At 25.7% G+C, this 15,505-nt stretch overlaps 1 protein-coding gene across 1 annotated transcript; it reads left to right on the forward strand.

Moving 5' to 3' along the window:
- Positions 1–6,425: 6,425 nt before the first annotated feature.
- Positions 6,426–9,761, forward strand: LOC107633881 (putative pectinesterase 52). Its single transcript, XM_088507682.1, has 5 exons — positions 6,426–6,661; positions 6,754–6,913; positions 7,289–7,519; positions 8,730–8,962; positions 9,581–9,761. The coding sequence occupies exons 1-5, from the start codon at positions 6,426–6,428 to the stop codon at positions 9,759–9,761; spliced, it is 1,041 nt and encodes a 346-aa protein (XP_088363808.1).
- The last annotated feature ends 5,744 nt before the right edge of the window (positions 9,762–15,505 follow it).

Below are 15,505 nucleotides of genomic sequence, written 5' to 3' on the forward strand. Positions count from 1 at the left end.
CCATAAACATACACCAAACATGGATTCTGATTCTTTAGGATGTGTACAGATGCGGACTCCCTTAACTCACCGAGATTATAATCATACTCCAAGTTACACTTCCCTGCTTCCAGCTTCTGGATCAATTCACTTGAATGCAGTTGGATATAAGAACTAAACTATGTATAAGGGACAGTCTGTACCGATTAGCTAAGAGTACTGAACAAAGACATACGGATGCAAATGTGAATGGTCAACTTGGTGATGATATTGAAACCCGGAAAGCATTAATGACACAGGATGCAGACAGGTATCACCTGCATTATTCATTCTTCATAATCAGATATGTATTTTCGTGGCACTAAACATTCACTGCATACACATTGACATGTTGTTCCCCTATAGTAGTTTAGTTATCTGCTCATCCTTGCACTTACCTTGTACTGTAGAGTAGTTTTTATAACACCTTGCTCTATTCAGGTGTACTGGGTTCATGGATGTGGAAACTAACACAAATCCCATTGATCGGTCTATAGCACACTTGCTTTTTCATAGGCCCTCAGATGCATCAATATTTCCCCGTAATGATACAACTCCTTTTATGAATGATTAAAATGCTTATCAAATGTTAAATGTTAAATGGGTTAAAAAAGTGGTTAAGGATATAATTTTATTGAAAAAGCGATTTTGTTTCAAGTTGCTTCTCGATTACCAATTGGTAGTACGACTTTCATGAATAGTGATAGGATCCATGATCTGCAGATCTGGAATATCATAGGCATATATGGCACCCAAAACCTCTCCAGTCACCACGGCCTTCAACACCGTATTAATCGGAGATTAATCAACAAATTGAGCTCTATCCAACCGCCACAACACTTGGATCCTTCATCTGCGCTGAGCATCATAGTTCACAACCGGAGCCTAGAGCCAAATGATTGAAAATGCATATATATATATATATATATATATATATATATATATATATATATATATATCGGTTCAACTAGGTATCCTTTAAAAATCGTACAACATTCAGCTTTTTATTACAATAATTAAAAAAAATTAAAACAAACACAACTAAAAATTATAAATAGATTTATTGTCTTTTTAAAATTAAATACACATTCAAAATATAATCTAAAAAAACGGAAATTTAAAATTTAAATTTTAAATTTTTGTTTCAGATTTAATATATTTAATTATTAATATATTATAATTTAAATACATATCTAAAAATCAAATTATTTAAAATTCAAAATTTTGATTTTAAAAATATAAAATAAACCTTAAATTATCAAATTATTAATTAAACTCGTACAAAATACTCAAAGAAGCAGAGAAGTCACGTTTGCGCCATGTCGAAAATTCAGAGGCGCACATGGAAAACTCAGAGGTGCACATCGAGAAGTCATCCTCCGCCTCTTCCGCGCTCATCCTCAACGCTGCCTTCCTCCTTTTCGGCGCTCATTTACAACGCTGTCTTTTTAATGTTTAAATTTAAATTTTAGATTTATGATTTTGGATGTATTTTAAAAATATTTTCTGTATAACATCATAATTTTAGATGTGTTATAATTATTTTTTAATGTTTAAATTTAGATTTTAGATTTATGATTTTGGATGTGTTTCAAAAATATTTTCTGTATAACTTCATAATTTTAGATGTGTTACAATTATTTTTTAATGTTTAAATTTAGATTTTAGATTTATGATTTTATATTTTCTGTATAACTTCACAATTTTAGATGTGTTACAATTATTTTTTAATGTTTAAATTTAAATTTTAGATTTATGATTTTGGATGTGTTTTAAAACTATTTTTTGTATAACTTAATATTTTAGATGTGTTACAATTGAAAAAGAAACTACAATTGAAAATATTTTAATTTATGTATATAATTATATTCGACCATTCATAATTGTATTATTAACATTTATATTGTATTATTAAAGTTGACTGATTTTAGATGTGTTTTAAAAATATTTTGTATAAAATATCATCCTATCAAATATATTATAATAAAAAAATAACAACAGTGTTTTTATGTTTAAATTAAAATATAATTAAAAATATTGAACATGATATTTCTTAACAAATTACATAAACACATGTGTGGAAAATAATGATACATTTCACTAATGCAAAATGAGAGAGTGCTTCAGCTTGAAGGTGGTGATGGTCTTCACCAATGAAGATGAGATGGAGAATTCAGCTGGCAGCGTCCTTTTTGGTTTGGGATTCACTAATGCGTGTGAATATCCCGTAGAATAAGGAATTTAAAAAACTGTATCTGTTACGTGAAGTTACGAAAGTAAAGTAAAGTCACCGTAACCACCAATGAAGTGGATGGGTTTTAAAATTTAAATTAAAATTAAAATCTAATTATAGATATGTATCTACAAAATAGGAACATGTTACACTAAAAAAATAATTAAATATTATTTAAATCTGATTAAAGGCTGATTAATATTGTACAACTAGCATTATCGGTTCAACTAGGTATCCTTTAAAAATCGTACAACATTCAGCCTTTTATTACAATAATTAAAAAAATTAAAACAAACACAACTAAAAATTATAAATAGATTTATTGTCTTTTTAAAATTAAATACACATTCAAAATATAATCTAAAAAAACGGAAATTTAAAATTTAAATTTTAAATTTTTGTTTCAGATTTAATATATTTAATTATTAATATATTATAATTTAAATACATATCTAAAAATCAAATTATTCAAAATTCAAAATTTTGATTTTAAAAATATAAAATAAACCTTAAATTATCAAATTATTAATTAAACTCGTACAAAATACTCAAAGAAGCAGAGAAGTCACGTTTGCGCCATGTCGAAAATTCAGAGGCGCACATGGAAAACTCAGAGGTGCACATCGAGAAGTCATCCTCCGCCTCTTCCGCGCTCATCCTCAACGCTGCCTTCCTCCTTCTCGGCGCTCATTTACAACGCTGTCTTTTTAATGTTTAAATTTAAATTTTAGATTTATGATTTTGGATGTATTTTAAAAATATTTTCTGTATAACATCATAATTTTAGATGTGTTATAATTATTTTTTAATGTTTAAATTTAGATTTTAGATTTATGATTTTGGATGTGTTTCAAAAATATTTTCTGTATAACTTCATAATTTTAGATGTGTTACAATTATTTTTTAATGTTTAAATTTAGATTTTAGATTTATGATTTTATATTTTCTGTATAACTTCACAATTTTAGATGTGTTACAATTATTTTTTAATGTTTAAATTTAAATTTTAGATTTATGATTTTGGATGTGTTTTAAAACTATTTTTTGTATAACTTAATATTTTAGATGTGTTACAATTGAAAAAGAAACTACAATTGAAAATATTTTAATTTATGTATATAATTATATTCGACCATTCATAATTGTATTATTAACATTTATATTGTATTATTAAAGTTGACTGATTTTAGATGTGTTTTAAAAATATTTTGTATAAAATATCATCCTATCAGATATATTATAATAAAAAAATAACAACAGTGTTTTTATGTTTAAATTAAAATATAATTAAAAATATTGAACATGATATTTCTTAACAAATTACATAAACACATGTGTGGAAAATAATGATACATTTCACTAATGCAAAATGAGAGAGTGCTTCAGCTTGAAGGTGGTGATGGTCTTCACCAATGAAGATGAGATGGAGAATTCAGCTGGCAGCGTCCTTTTTGGTTTGGGATTCACTAATGCGTGTGAATATCCCGTAGAATAAGGAATTTAAAAAACTGTATCTGTTACGTGAAGTTACGAAAGTAAAGTAAAGTCACCGTAACCACCAATGAAGTGGATGGGTTTTAAAATTTAAATTAAAATTAAAATCTAATTATAGATATGTATCTATAAAATAGGAACATGTTACACTAAAAAAATAATTAAATATTATTTAAATCTGATTAAAGGCTGATTAAAGGCTGATTAATATTGTACAACTAGCATTTCCCTATATATATATATATATATAGTAAAGTATCATTTTTGTCTCCAACGTTTTGGGTAAGTCCTAAAATTGTACCTAACGTTTCAATCGTCCTATTTAAATCCCTAACATTTCAAAACTGACTCAATGTTGTCATGCCGTTAGGAATCCGTTAACAGAATTGACGACGGGACAAAATTGAGACGATTTTGAAACGTTGAGGACTTAAAGGACGAAAACGTTGGGGACAAAAATGATACATAGAAATAAATTTTTATTTTATCCTTCAATAATATCATTTTTTTACTATACATGGTATTCAATTATTGTTTAATTACATCTAAGTAAATTACACTTAATTATATTACTTTCATTTTAAATAAATTAATTTTTTTTTATAATTTTACTCTTAAAGATTTTTAGTTATCATGAAATGTTTGTAGAATGACTAGTATATAAACTTGCAGAAAAGAAAAAAATAATTTATACAATAAAATATAAATTATACCTTTTGTCTCTAATGTATCAAAATTCTTTAAAATTATAAAAAAATAAATTTATTTAAAATGAAAGTAATGTGATTAAGTGTAATTTATTTAGATATAATTAAAAAATAATTGAATACTATGTACAAAAAAAAATTAATATTAGTGAAAGATAAAATTAAATTAAAATTTACTTTTATGTATTGTTTTTGTCCCTAACGTTTTTGTCCTATTTAAGTCCTTAACGTTTCAAAATCGTCTCAATTTTGTCCCGTCGTTAATTTTGTTAACGGATCCCTAATGGCAGGACAACATTGAGTCAATTCTGAAACGATAGGAACTTAAATAGGACGATTAAGGGTGTGTTTGGCAAACACGTTACAAGAGAAGAAGCACGTTTAGCCTTCTTGAAAGCTTCAATTTTTGGTTTGGCAAATTTTTGATTCATGAACGCAGAAGTGATTTTGCTTTCAAAACCTTGGTTTTCAAGAAGCTACAATTTTAAGCTTCTGCGTTTTACAAACGGGCTTTAGCCATCAATACTCCATCTTTATTTACCTCTTACCAACTTTATCCTTTATACATGTTATTATATTATTTATGGAATTCTTATTATTTTGTTTACATGAACTCTCTTTTTTTATTATTTTTATTTTTATTTTTTATTAATTATTTATTTGATATTATACACTTTTATAATTGTAATTTTTTGTATTATTTTTATTATCTTTTTATAATATAATTTATTGATTCTATTAGGTAAAGTAAATTAAATAAAAAATTAATTGTAAATAATAATAATAATAATAATAATAATAATAATAAATTATAGCATACTAAAAAAGAGTACTAAGAGTACTAAAAATATACTATATAAAAAATATCATAAAATTTTTTTTGATTTATTTCAATTACTACCAAGATAAATATTTAATTTTTTTTATTATTCTTAGTACTCTCTAAAATTTATATTTTGTTAGTTTTAATTAAAAATATATTTTGCTAATTTTTATATATTATTTTTATTTTAGTGTATAAATATTAATTTTATTATAGAATTAATTAATAAGATCTATTCAATTATCTAAATTAAAATGATAAGATAATATACAAAACTTATTTAAGTTGGTGTCTATTTTAGTAATTTTTTATCTAGAAGTGATTTTGAGTAGTAGAATCCAAACAACATTTATTTTACTATAATTCATTTTGATGTAAAGATTACCAAACATAAATCACTTTAACACAAACTTACTTTTCATTAAAATCAAGTTTGCAAAATCAATTTTATTCAAACTCCAGTTTATAAACTGTAATCCAAACACACACTAAAACGTTAGGAATAACTTTAAAACTTACCCTAAATATTGAGGACAAAAATGATACTTTACTCTGTATATATATATAATCCGGATGGATCTTTCAAATTGGTCCTTATTTTAGATAGGATAAGAATGATGAAAGATTGTTCAACATTTGAGGAAATAACGCAAAAAAAAAAATACCTTAACGGACCAATTATGTAACTAATGTTTGGGTATTTTTGGCACACAGAGGCCATCTTTCATGATTATAATTGTAATTTATTACATCTGAAATTTTTAGGACTATCATTCTTTGTCCAAGGCTATTGCACTCCTATTCTTATAATTATATATGATTTTAATTAAGGTGTATTTTATTTAATAATTTGTATTTTTATATCATATAAATATTTATTTTTAAGTCATCACAATATTTCATCTTTAACTCTGTACATTGTAATAATAATAATAATAATAATAATATTATGTATATGTATATGTAAAATTTCTTAATTTTGGTTTGTTAAGATTAAATATTCTTACAAAAATTTGATCACAATCAAAACATGATATAATAACATTAATGAAATTAAAATCTCTTAATAACAATATTAAATTGTTCCATTTTCTCTTCCTTAAATATACACTATATTGATCATTTTCATTGGAAACTTTATCATATAACAATGAATTTGTTTGCACAAACAACGGCTACTGTTATCCTACCTCTTCTTCTCCTTGTCTCCCTTTTCTGTTATATCAATGTTTCTTTGGCGCAGAATTGTAAGAGTCAAATTTCACGTACTATTATAGTTGATCAATCTGGAAAGTCAAAATTTAAAACCGTTCAATCTGCAATTGATTCAATACCTGAAAATAACAACCAATGGGTGAAAATTCACATCAATGCTGGAACCTACAAGTATGTTACTTTTATTTAATTGTTTTTATTCTTTTTCAGTTTATTGTTATTATTAAAATGAATTAATTTGTTATGGTTTGTGTTTTGTGTAGAGAGAAGGTTCATATTCCATGTCAGAAGCCATGCATTTTTTTGGAAGGGGAAGGCATAGACGTTACTACTATTACATACAATGATCACCAATCAACTGATGAAAGTGCCACATTCTCTTCTTCTCCAGACAATGTCGTTGCAAGCAAGATTACATTTAAGGTGAGATAAACTATTTATCCAATAAATTTAGGTTGATAGAAAAAAATAATATGAATGATTATATTTTTAATATGTTCTTAAAATAGATTTTTTTTTTGTTTTGGTTTGTTTTATTTTTTTGCATTATTTTTTTTATTTGTTTCATGCTATTTTTTTTAAGTTTACTAAAAATCAATTTTTAAATTTTTCGAAAATAGAATTTTAATATTATGTAATGAAACTATTTTTTTCAAAAGTTCAAGCTCATAAAAAAATAACATGAATGACTAATTATATCTTTAATTATGATATTAAAAAAATTATAAAAATTTATATTTGTTTAGTCCTAAAAAATTATAAAATAATTAATTTTCTATGGTTGTTGTTAATTTGCAGAACTCGTTCGATGTGGGGAAAATGTTGAGTTTGCAAGAAATAAAAGATGGAAATGATGTTGTGCCAGCATTGTCAGCAAGAATATATGGAGACAAATCTGGGTTTTATGATTGTAGGTTTGTGGGATATCAAGATACATTATGGGATGTGGAAGGTCGTCATTATTACAAAAATTGTATTATCGAAGGTGCTGTAGATTTTATATTTGGTAGTGGTCAGTCTTATTTCGAGGTATTTATATATATTATTATTATTACATACGCCATGATCAAATTTTTTATTTTTATTAATAATAATAATAATAATAATAAATTTTTTTTTATCATATCAATATTTTTGCATTGGATATTCCATGCGTGTCAAAGTTTTATGTATGTTATATATGTTCTTTAATTTTACTATTTTCACTTAAAAAATTATAGAACTACATATTTGTTGACGTTATCTTTAAAAATATCAAATAAAAGTAAATAAGAGGATAATGTGATCAAGAAGTGATTTGATGTTAATTAATATCATTATGTAATATAGGGTGATTGAAGATTCAAACTATTACCATCAAGAGAGGGAACTATTAGCACATTTATTATATTGATTTGTTTGTCTATTATTATTATTATTTTAGAAAAAATTTAAAACAAAGATGAGAAATAAAAAAGGTGAAATTTCAATTACGAAAAAAGAATATAAGCTCAAGTTCTATGCTTATACTATTTTTTTTAAATTATATTTAATTATGTTAATATTGCAAGTATAATGAGGAGTATATGAAGTAGTCTTGTATCAGAGCAAATAAAGAAAAATGAGAAGTTTATAAAAAGAAAAATTTATTAAATTGACATCTTAAAATTTTGAATTTTGTGCGGTATTTTTTTATTTTATGTTTTTTACTTAATTTTTTTCTAAAATTTTTCTAGTAGTTTAGAGCTCTTTACGTAGTCCAACAAATTAATTATATTTATATTAAAGAAAAGTTTTAAATATGCTTATTAAATAAAAAAATTAACATAGAAAATCAAATCATACTAAGATCAATATTTTATCTTTCTATTTTATACGTAAACTTTCATAAAGGAAATAATTATATGGAATAATATATTGCCATAAACATAAAAATTATTTATTTAAATATTTCATTGGTTTTAAATTTTGGACTAGCTATACACCTTTAAAATAACACTAGATACGATACCAAGTTTAGACTATTTTAGAAGATTCGGGCATTATATTTGGTATTTCAATTATAATTTTTAATTTAAGGATTATATATATAAACTTGTTTATATAATTACTAGCTTTAGTCATTCTTTTGATAGAATTATTAGTTTTAATTTAGTCATAAATTATTATGACTGATTTTTTATAGTTATGGAAATTTGTTGTTATTCATGTAAAATGTATGATTTGAATGAAAGCTGATGGGAATTTTGATTTGACTTAGGATTGTGTGATAAATGCAACATCCCCAGGGTTCATAACAGCCCAAGGGCGTGAATCAGATAATGACCCAAGTGGTTTTGTGTTCAAAGGGGGTTCTGTGGTTGGCTCCAACCCTGCTTCATCTTTCTTGGGACGAGCCTATGGTCCCTATTCTCGAGTTATCTTTTATGGAACTAATTTGGGTTCTGTGGTTCATCCTAAAGGTTGGCATTCCTGGCATTTTGCAACTCACGAGTAAGTGTCACACATCTATTATAACTTGTAATCCAAATATAAAAATCAATTTGTAACAGATCCATTCCTATTTTGTATTATTCATTTCAAACACACCCATTTATTTTCATTTCAATTCATTTTAAGTCAAATTAAATCTATTGCAAAAATATTTTGTTCCAAACACACCTTTATAATTTTTTATTACATTTTGCTAACAAATATATGTTGTAACATACATATATACATACATTAACAATGTCCATTTTCAAATTAAACTAAAATGTCAAATTATCCTTAAACATGTTTTGAGTGGTTATTTTAGAAGTAGGTAAATAAATGAGGAATATATATATATATATATATATATATATATATATCAAATCAACTTAGATTGGTCAAGTGATTATAAATTTAAATTCTAATTCATTGGCCAACAATACTCTTAAAAATAGAGTTTAAATCCGTAAAAAATTAGTTTTTGACTTATCAAAAAATACCATAAAAAAAAATAGCATATCCCATGAATATAAATAATTTCTTTTAACGGTTTAATAAATTTGTTAAGAAAAATTGTACGCTTTTTTCTGTTTAATAGAGCTTGCATTGTGATTAACCAAGTTGTGAGCAAATACTCAGGGATAAATTCACGTATGGCGAAGTTAACTGTAAGGGAGCAGGGGCAAATTTGTCCAAGCGGGTCCCTTGGGAGAAGAAATTGGTTGCTACACAGCTAAACCAATTTTCAAGATCATCCTTCGTAGACCATGATAATTGGATTTTACAGCAGCAAACTTCTTTGACCATAGGTGAAACATGACACACTCAAACACTTTGATAAACCACTTTTGATAAGGATGTCAAAGTAAAATATGTCTCACTATATTTATGTAATACGTAGCAAAATTAACAAACGAATAATAGCCATCATTGTCACTTTTTTAGTTTCTTGGCTCACCTTTTTCTTTTTTTTTTTTTTGTTTTTTTCGTCAGATAATAAATTGGACAATTTTTAATTTTTTATATTACAATATCACAATAGAATTTTTTTTTTTAATATTGTATTATTAGAGGTGAAATTCTTTAAGATGAACTAAGTTGTGTATTAAACACTACTATAGTTATGTACAAACGTCAATGACGTTTTGTGTTTTTTCTATTAAAATAATATTTTTTTAACAAAACGTCAATGATATTTTATATTTTAATAATTAAAATAATATTTTTATTACAAAACGACAATTACATTTTGTGCTATTACCACAACCGTGTAGAACACTAAAATAATTAAATATTTTTGTATTTTTCATTAAAATTATTCATATATAAAATTTTTAGCCATCACAATACCCACCAACACTATATTCACACACGTAATACTAATAAAAAGCATTATTGTCTGCTGAATTCAGTTAAATTTCGAACCCAAATACACCTATTTATCACCTTATATTAAACGGTAACAAGTGATAACTTCGAATCAGCTAACATGTTAATTGAGAGACTGATTATCATGTTCAATAATAAATAATATACTCCTTCGTAGAAAAAAAGGTATAATCAAATTAGACCCTTAAAAATAATGAAATAATCAACATGCTATGTTCTAAATCGAAACTAGCTAAATAAGATAAAGGCAACCCTTTTTTTTTTAAGAAAAATTTGAAATTGTTTGTTTTCTTAAGTAGTGCACGTACAAATTATTGATAAACTTAAAAATTTAGGGATTAAATATCTTTAAAATCACAAAATAAACTCTGCATACAGATACAACAACATTTACCTTAATTCTCTCACTCTTGTATTTTACCAATTTGTGCGTGGACTTTAAAAAACAAAAGAAAAAGCTATATTCATTTCATATAATAAATAAAAAAATTAATTGCATTTGTGAAGTATATACGAAGAGAATTCAATCGATGAGAAATGAAAACGAAGATGAAGAGAATAAACTGATTATTACTTCGACAACAAAGCTTTGTCCTAGCCAATGAGTAATAGCTCAAATGGCATAGGCTCCCATACTCAATTAAGAGGTTGCGGGTTCGAGTTTTTTATCTTTTCAAATTTTGCCAATAAGGTATAACTCAAATGGCATAATCTCCCCATACTCAATTAAGAGGTTGCGGATTCGAGTCTCCTATCTTTGGTAAAAAAAAAAATAAAGATTTATCCTAATAATGTAATTGTATAAATGACTCAAACAATATAATGTTACAATATTTTATTATAAATTATTTTTTAGTCCACTTATATTATTTATATTAGAATGTCAAACATTTCATCTTCTCTAGGAAAAGAAATAAACAACGAAATATATCAAAAAAAAATAAAGAGAAAGAACACATTCAAATTTTTAGCCGAAATCTATTGTATTGAGCTTGGCTCCATATTTGGGACTCAAATCTCATAATTCCTTTCACCATTAGCCTTATTTTTTGTTGTGAACTAATATTTGACTCTTTCTTATTCTCCAATTCACAAATAATTCGAAATTGATCATTTGTTTTTAACAAAGCATATTGATGTGGACCAAGAAAGCACCTAATAAAAAAGATTATCCATTCAAATAATTCGTTAGCTGGTGACTTAATAAGAGAGATTTTTAAAGAATTTATCAATGTGATTTTTACTCTTTTTGACACTTATTTGATAATCTCCACCTCTTAGTTACTGTCTTCTTCCACATCATCTTCATTGCTCAAGTTGTATCTTGGAGGTTGTGCACATTCCTCCTCAACATTGCTTTCATATCCAAAGGAAGAAAGTTCAACAAACTCATCGAGATGATTGGTTGATGCGAAATCATCCTCAATGACAAAGTTCGTTCCTTGCTCAACTCCTCTTAAACCTTCAACCACTCATTCCGATTTAATGCACTTATTCGCCTCTTCTTGCTGCAACTCACTTGTCAACTCCTCTTCTTTCACTTGAGATCCCAAGTTTTCCTTCAATGGTAGTACAAGAGAAGAGAGGCTAGGTAGTCGGTAGAGTTGTAGCAATCTGATCCATCAATTTCTTGAGGGGGTCTAATTGCTCATCTCGTCCTTTGATGATAGATTAAAATTTCTTTTGTTCATGGATCAACAATGGGAAAGCTTCTTCCATCAAGGATTGTGAGAAAAAAAAAAGGTTGGTCATGTTAGAGGAAGTTATGGTGTATGAAAGGTAGTGTCTCAAGAGAACTATAAGAGTAAAGATGTTGAAATTGTTGTGGTTTAAAGGATAGTTGTTCATAAAACTTATAAGGGTGGTAGTGGTGGTAAGGTGTATATAGATTTAGGTTCCATGGAGGTATTTGATGGTGGTGGGATGGGACTTGAGAGTATTGCAGTTGAGGACAATATTGATAAAAGTCATATGAATATGATGGTTGAGGTTTATAATCATAGCAAGAACTACTATAGTCATTGATTGACATGCATCATAGGGAGAATTGTGATCATAGTGGGATATAGGAAGTTGATGCCATAAAAATTGATCTTAAATGTAAACATCTCCCATCATTTGATAATTGGTTCTTTGGTGCCAACTAGTATTGAAATTGCTATTTCCTGTAATATTTTCATAATCATACAACTCAAAATTACAATAATTAGAATTCATAGAAAAAGAGTAAATAGAAACAAAAGATATCAAGGAGAAAAAAAAAGACAAGCTCTAACTACTAGCAAAGACAAAAAAACAAGTAAAAAGTAAGCTATTCACACTATTTACGTATTAACAATAATCAATAACAAGCACACATTGCAACTCTTCGACAACGGTGTCAAAAACTTAATGAGTGCTAAACACCGATTTAAAAAATTTACAAGTTTAAATCTCAAGATTCGTTGTAGCTTTAAACTGAAATTGAACACTCCTCAAAGTTTAGTAAAAAGTGTCACAAATTCAAAACAATAACCAGGAGTTTAATCCTGAGTTGTTTTCTCTAAGAATCACAATCAAGTGTATTATCATTGGCTATGAAAAAATTGGGAGTTTGACCACAATTGACAAAAACTTAAATAATAAGATTTAAAAGAGGAAGTATAGATTAAATAGTAAAGCGATAAGACTAAGGACAATTAAAGTAATTAACTAGGAATTGAAAGTAAATTCAAATGCTAAAAAGATCTTGACAAGAGTTGAGAATTTAGGATCACTATTCTTATCACTAATTACAACATGATCATTACAAAGAGCAAATTCAATTCATCAACATCTACAAATTGAAAAAAGTCAATTAGACTTAATTAAACATAATCTACAAGTCCTAACTAACTTAATAATTGAATTAGTAAAAGATTAACATTGATAGAAACAAAATCAATTAATATATCTAAATTATCAATCAATTTAGACATTAATGACTCAAGTTTATTTGAATTTCTAACCCAAGCCATATATGATATGCTCTATCTTAATTATTTATGTTTTCTGTCTTTTTTCTCTTTTTCTTTATTTATATAATGTTTATTATTTCATTTGAATGGGAATTATATATCATCTTTATTTATTAATATTTGTTTTATTATTGGAAACTTTTTTCCTACTTGATTAGGCTTATATGTCTTTTAGTCAAGAGAACGGCAAGAGAAAAAATATAGTTTAAGTTATTATGGTAGATAAAAAAACAAAATTTTAAAGGAAAAAAATTAATTGATTATTGGCAATTAGAAAAAAAGTCACAAGACATGGAAGCATATGACACGGTGCAATAATGACAAGTGAATTAGATGAATATTAAATGATATGAATAAACAATACCAGATGAGTTAATTGATAAATTATTGAATAAGTTTGTAAGAAGTGTTAATAGATTGAATGGAAAAATCTTGAGAAGAGATAATGTGATAAACATGGCTTAGATGCTTAGAAGGTAGTTTTATGTGGATTCGTGATGGTGGTTTTAATTTATATATATTTGTGAAATGTTAATTGTGTTGTGATTTGTTAGTATTTTTATAAAATGTAGATGTGTGCTAATTTTTGGGACATTGAGTTATTCGATAACAATTTTTTTGGAACACACTTCAATAAAGAATTCCCAGAAGGAAAAAAAAAGTTTTTAGATGATGATTCGGGGGATGATGAAAATAGATATCAAGCTAAGAGAATAGCAATGCTGTCATAAAAAGATATCATGCAACTTAGAATTTACAAATGAGGATGTTATCTATCAATTTTACAAGCTTATGTAATGATACATAGTTTTGCTGTGAGGTTGGATGAAGTTAGACGCAATAGCGATAGGTCATATGGATGTGTTTGGAATTCACGTGAGAGAAAAGAGAAATCTGTTTGAGTGTCTTGAACGTCTCATTTTTATGTTTGGCAATTTGTTAAAACGATGAACCCAGAAGTGCTTTCACCTCTGAACGTGAAGCTAAAATTTCTATCTTTCTGCGTTCACGTTGAAAAAGTTGATACTGTTGGAAGAATTAAGTGAAAAATTTATTCCCTTTCTACCAACCCTACCCTCTATTCTCTTCTATAAAAAGGATGCAAGTCCATAACTTTCCCAGTAGTTCTTCGTTCATTTATTGTGTATGTTCTTTGTTCTGATTTATTTTTGTCAATTTTTTAGATCTGTTTCAATCACTGCCAAAGTAAAAAATTTAAATTTTTTTATTATTTTTAGTACTCTCTTTCATATTTTGATTTTTATATTTTTTATTATATATTTTTATTTATACGACAAATATTTTTTATAATATTTTTTTAGTATTTTGATATTATTTTTTTAGTGTTTTATTATATTTTTATTGTACTTTTTATTTATATGACAACTATTGTTGATATAACTTCTTATTTTATTAATTTTTATGATATTTTTATTATTTTTTGTTTATATAAATTCTTTTTTTTTCTATCCTTTATTATACTATATTTATGTTGTGTATAAAATTTTTTGTTTTTTATTTTATTTTATTCATATGAATTTTATTTACTTCTTATTGTAATTTTTTTGTTCATATGATACATATTGTTGGTTGTAATTATTATATACTATGTTTGATATGAATTTTTTTTCTTTTTTTTGTTTTTATTGTATTTTTTACTATATTTTATTTTAGTTTTTATTATACACTAATTATAAGTAACAAAAGACTCATAAATAATAAAAATGTATATTCCAAAATGATATAAATTAAAGAGTAATAACGTACTAAAAAGATTATAGAACATTTTCTTTTTGTTTGACATTATAGAATGTATAGTACGTACTCTCTTTTATAATTTTATTTTTTATTGTATTTATTTTATTTATATGATAAATATTTTTATTATAAAATGAATTAATAAGATCTATTCAAATATCTAAAGTAAAATGATAGAATAATATAAAAAATTATTTAAATTGATGTCTCTTTTAGTAATTTTTCCTCCAAAAGTGATTTTGAGTAGCATAATCCAAACAACATTTATTTTACTATAATCCATTGGCTCCTCATACTTTCCCTAATCCATTTTAATATAAAGATTGTTAAACATAAATCACGTTAACACAAACTTATTTTTCATCAAAATCAATTTTACAAAATCAATTCTATACAAACTCTCGTTTACAAACTGTAATCC

The sequence above is a fragment of the Arachis ipaensis genome, chromosome B3 (assembly GCF_059453495.1).
Source record: "Arachis ipaensis isolate K30076 ecotype BB chromosome B3, ASM5945349v1, whole genome shotgun sequence".
Classification (NCBI taxonomy): domain Eukaryota; kingdom Viridiplantae; phylum Streptophyta; class Magnoliopsida; order Fabales; family Fabaceae; genus Arachis; species Arachis ipaensis.

What these genes read in the sequence shown, in the direction of transcription:
- LOC107633881 (XM_088507682.1), top strand. Translation starts at nt 6,426, where the DNA reads ATGAATTTGTTTGCACAAACAACGGCTACTGTTATCCTACCTCTTCTT. An exon ending in CAAGCAAGATTACATTTAAG is followed by an intron (nt 6,914 to 7,288) that starts GTGAGATAAACT and finishes GTTAATTTGCAG; the next exon opens with AACTCGTTCGATGTGGGGAA. An exon ending in GTGGTCAGTCTTATTTCGAG is followed by an intron (nt 7,520 to 8,729) that starts GTATTTATATAT and finishes GATTTGACTTAG; the next exon opens with GATTGTGTGATAAATGCAAC.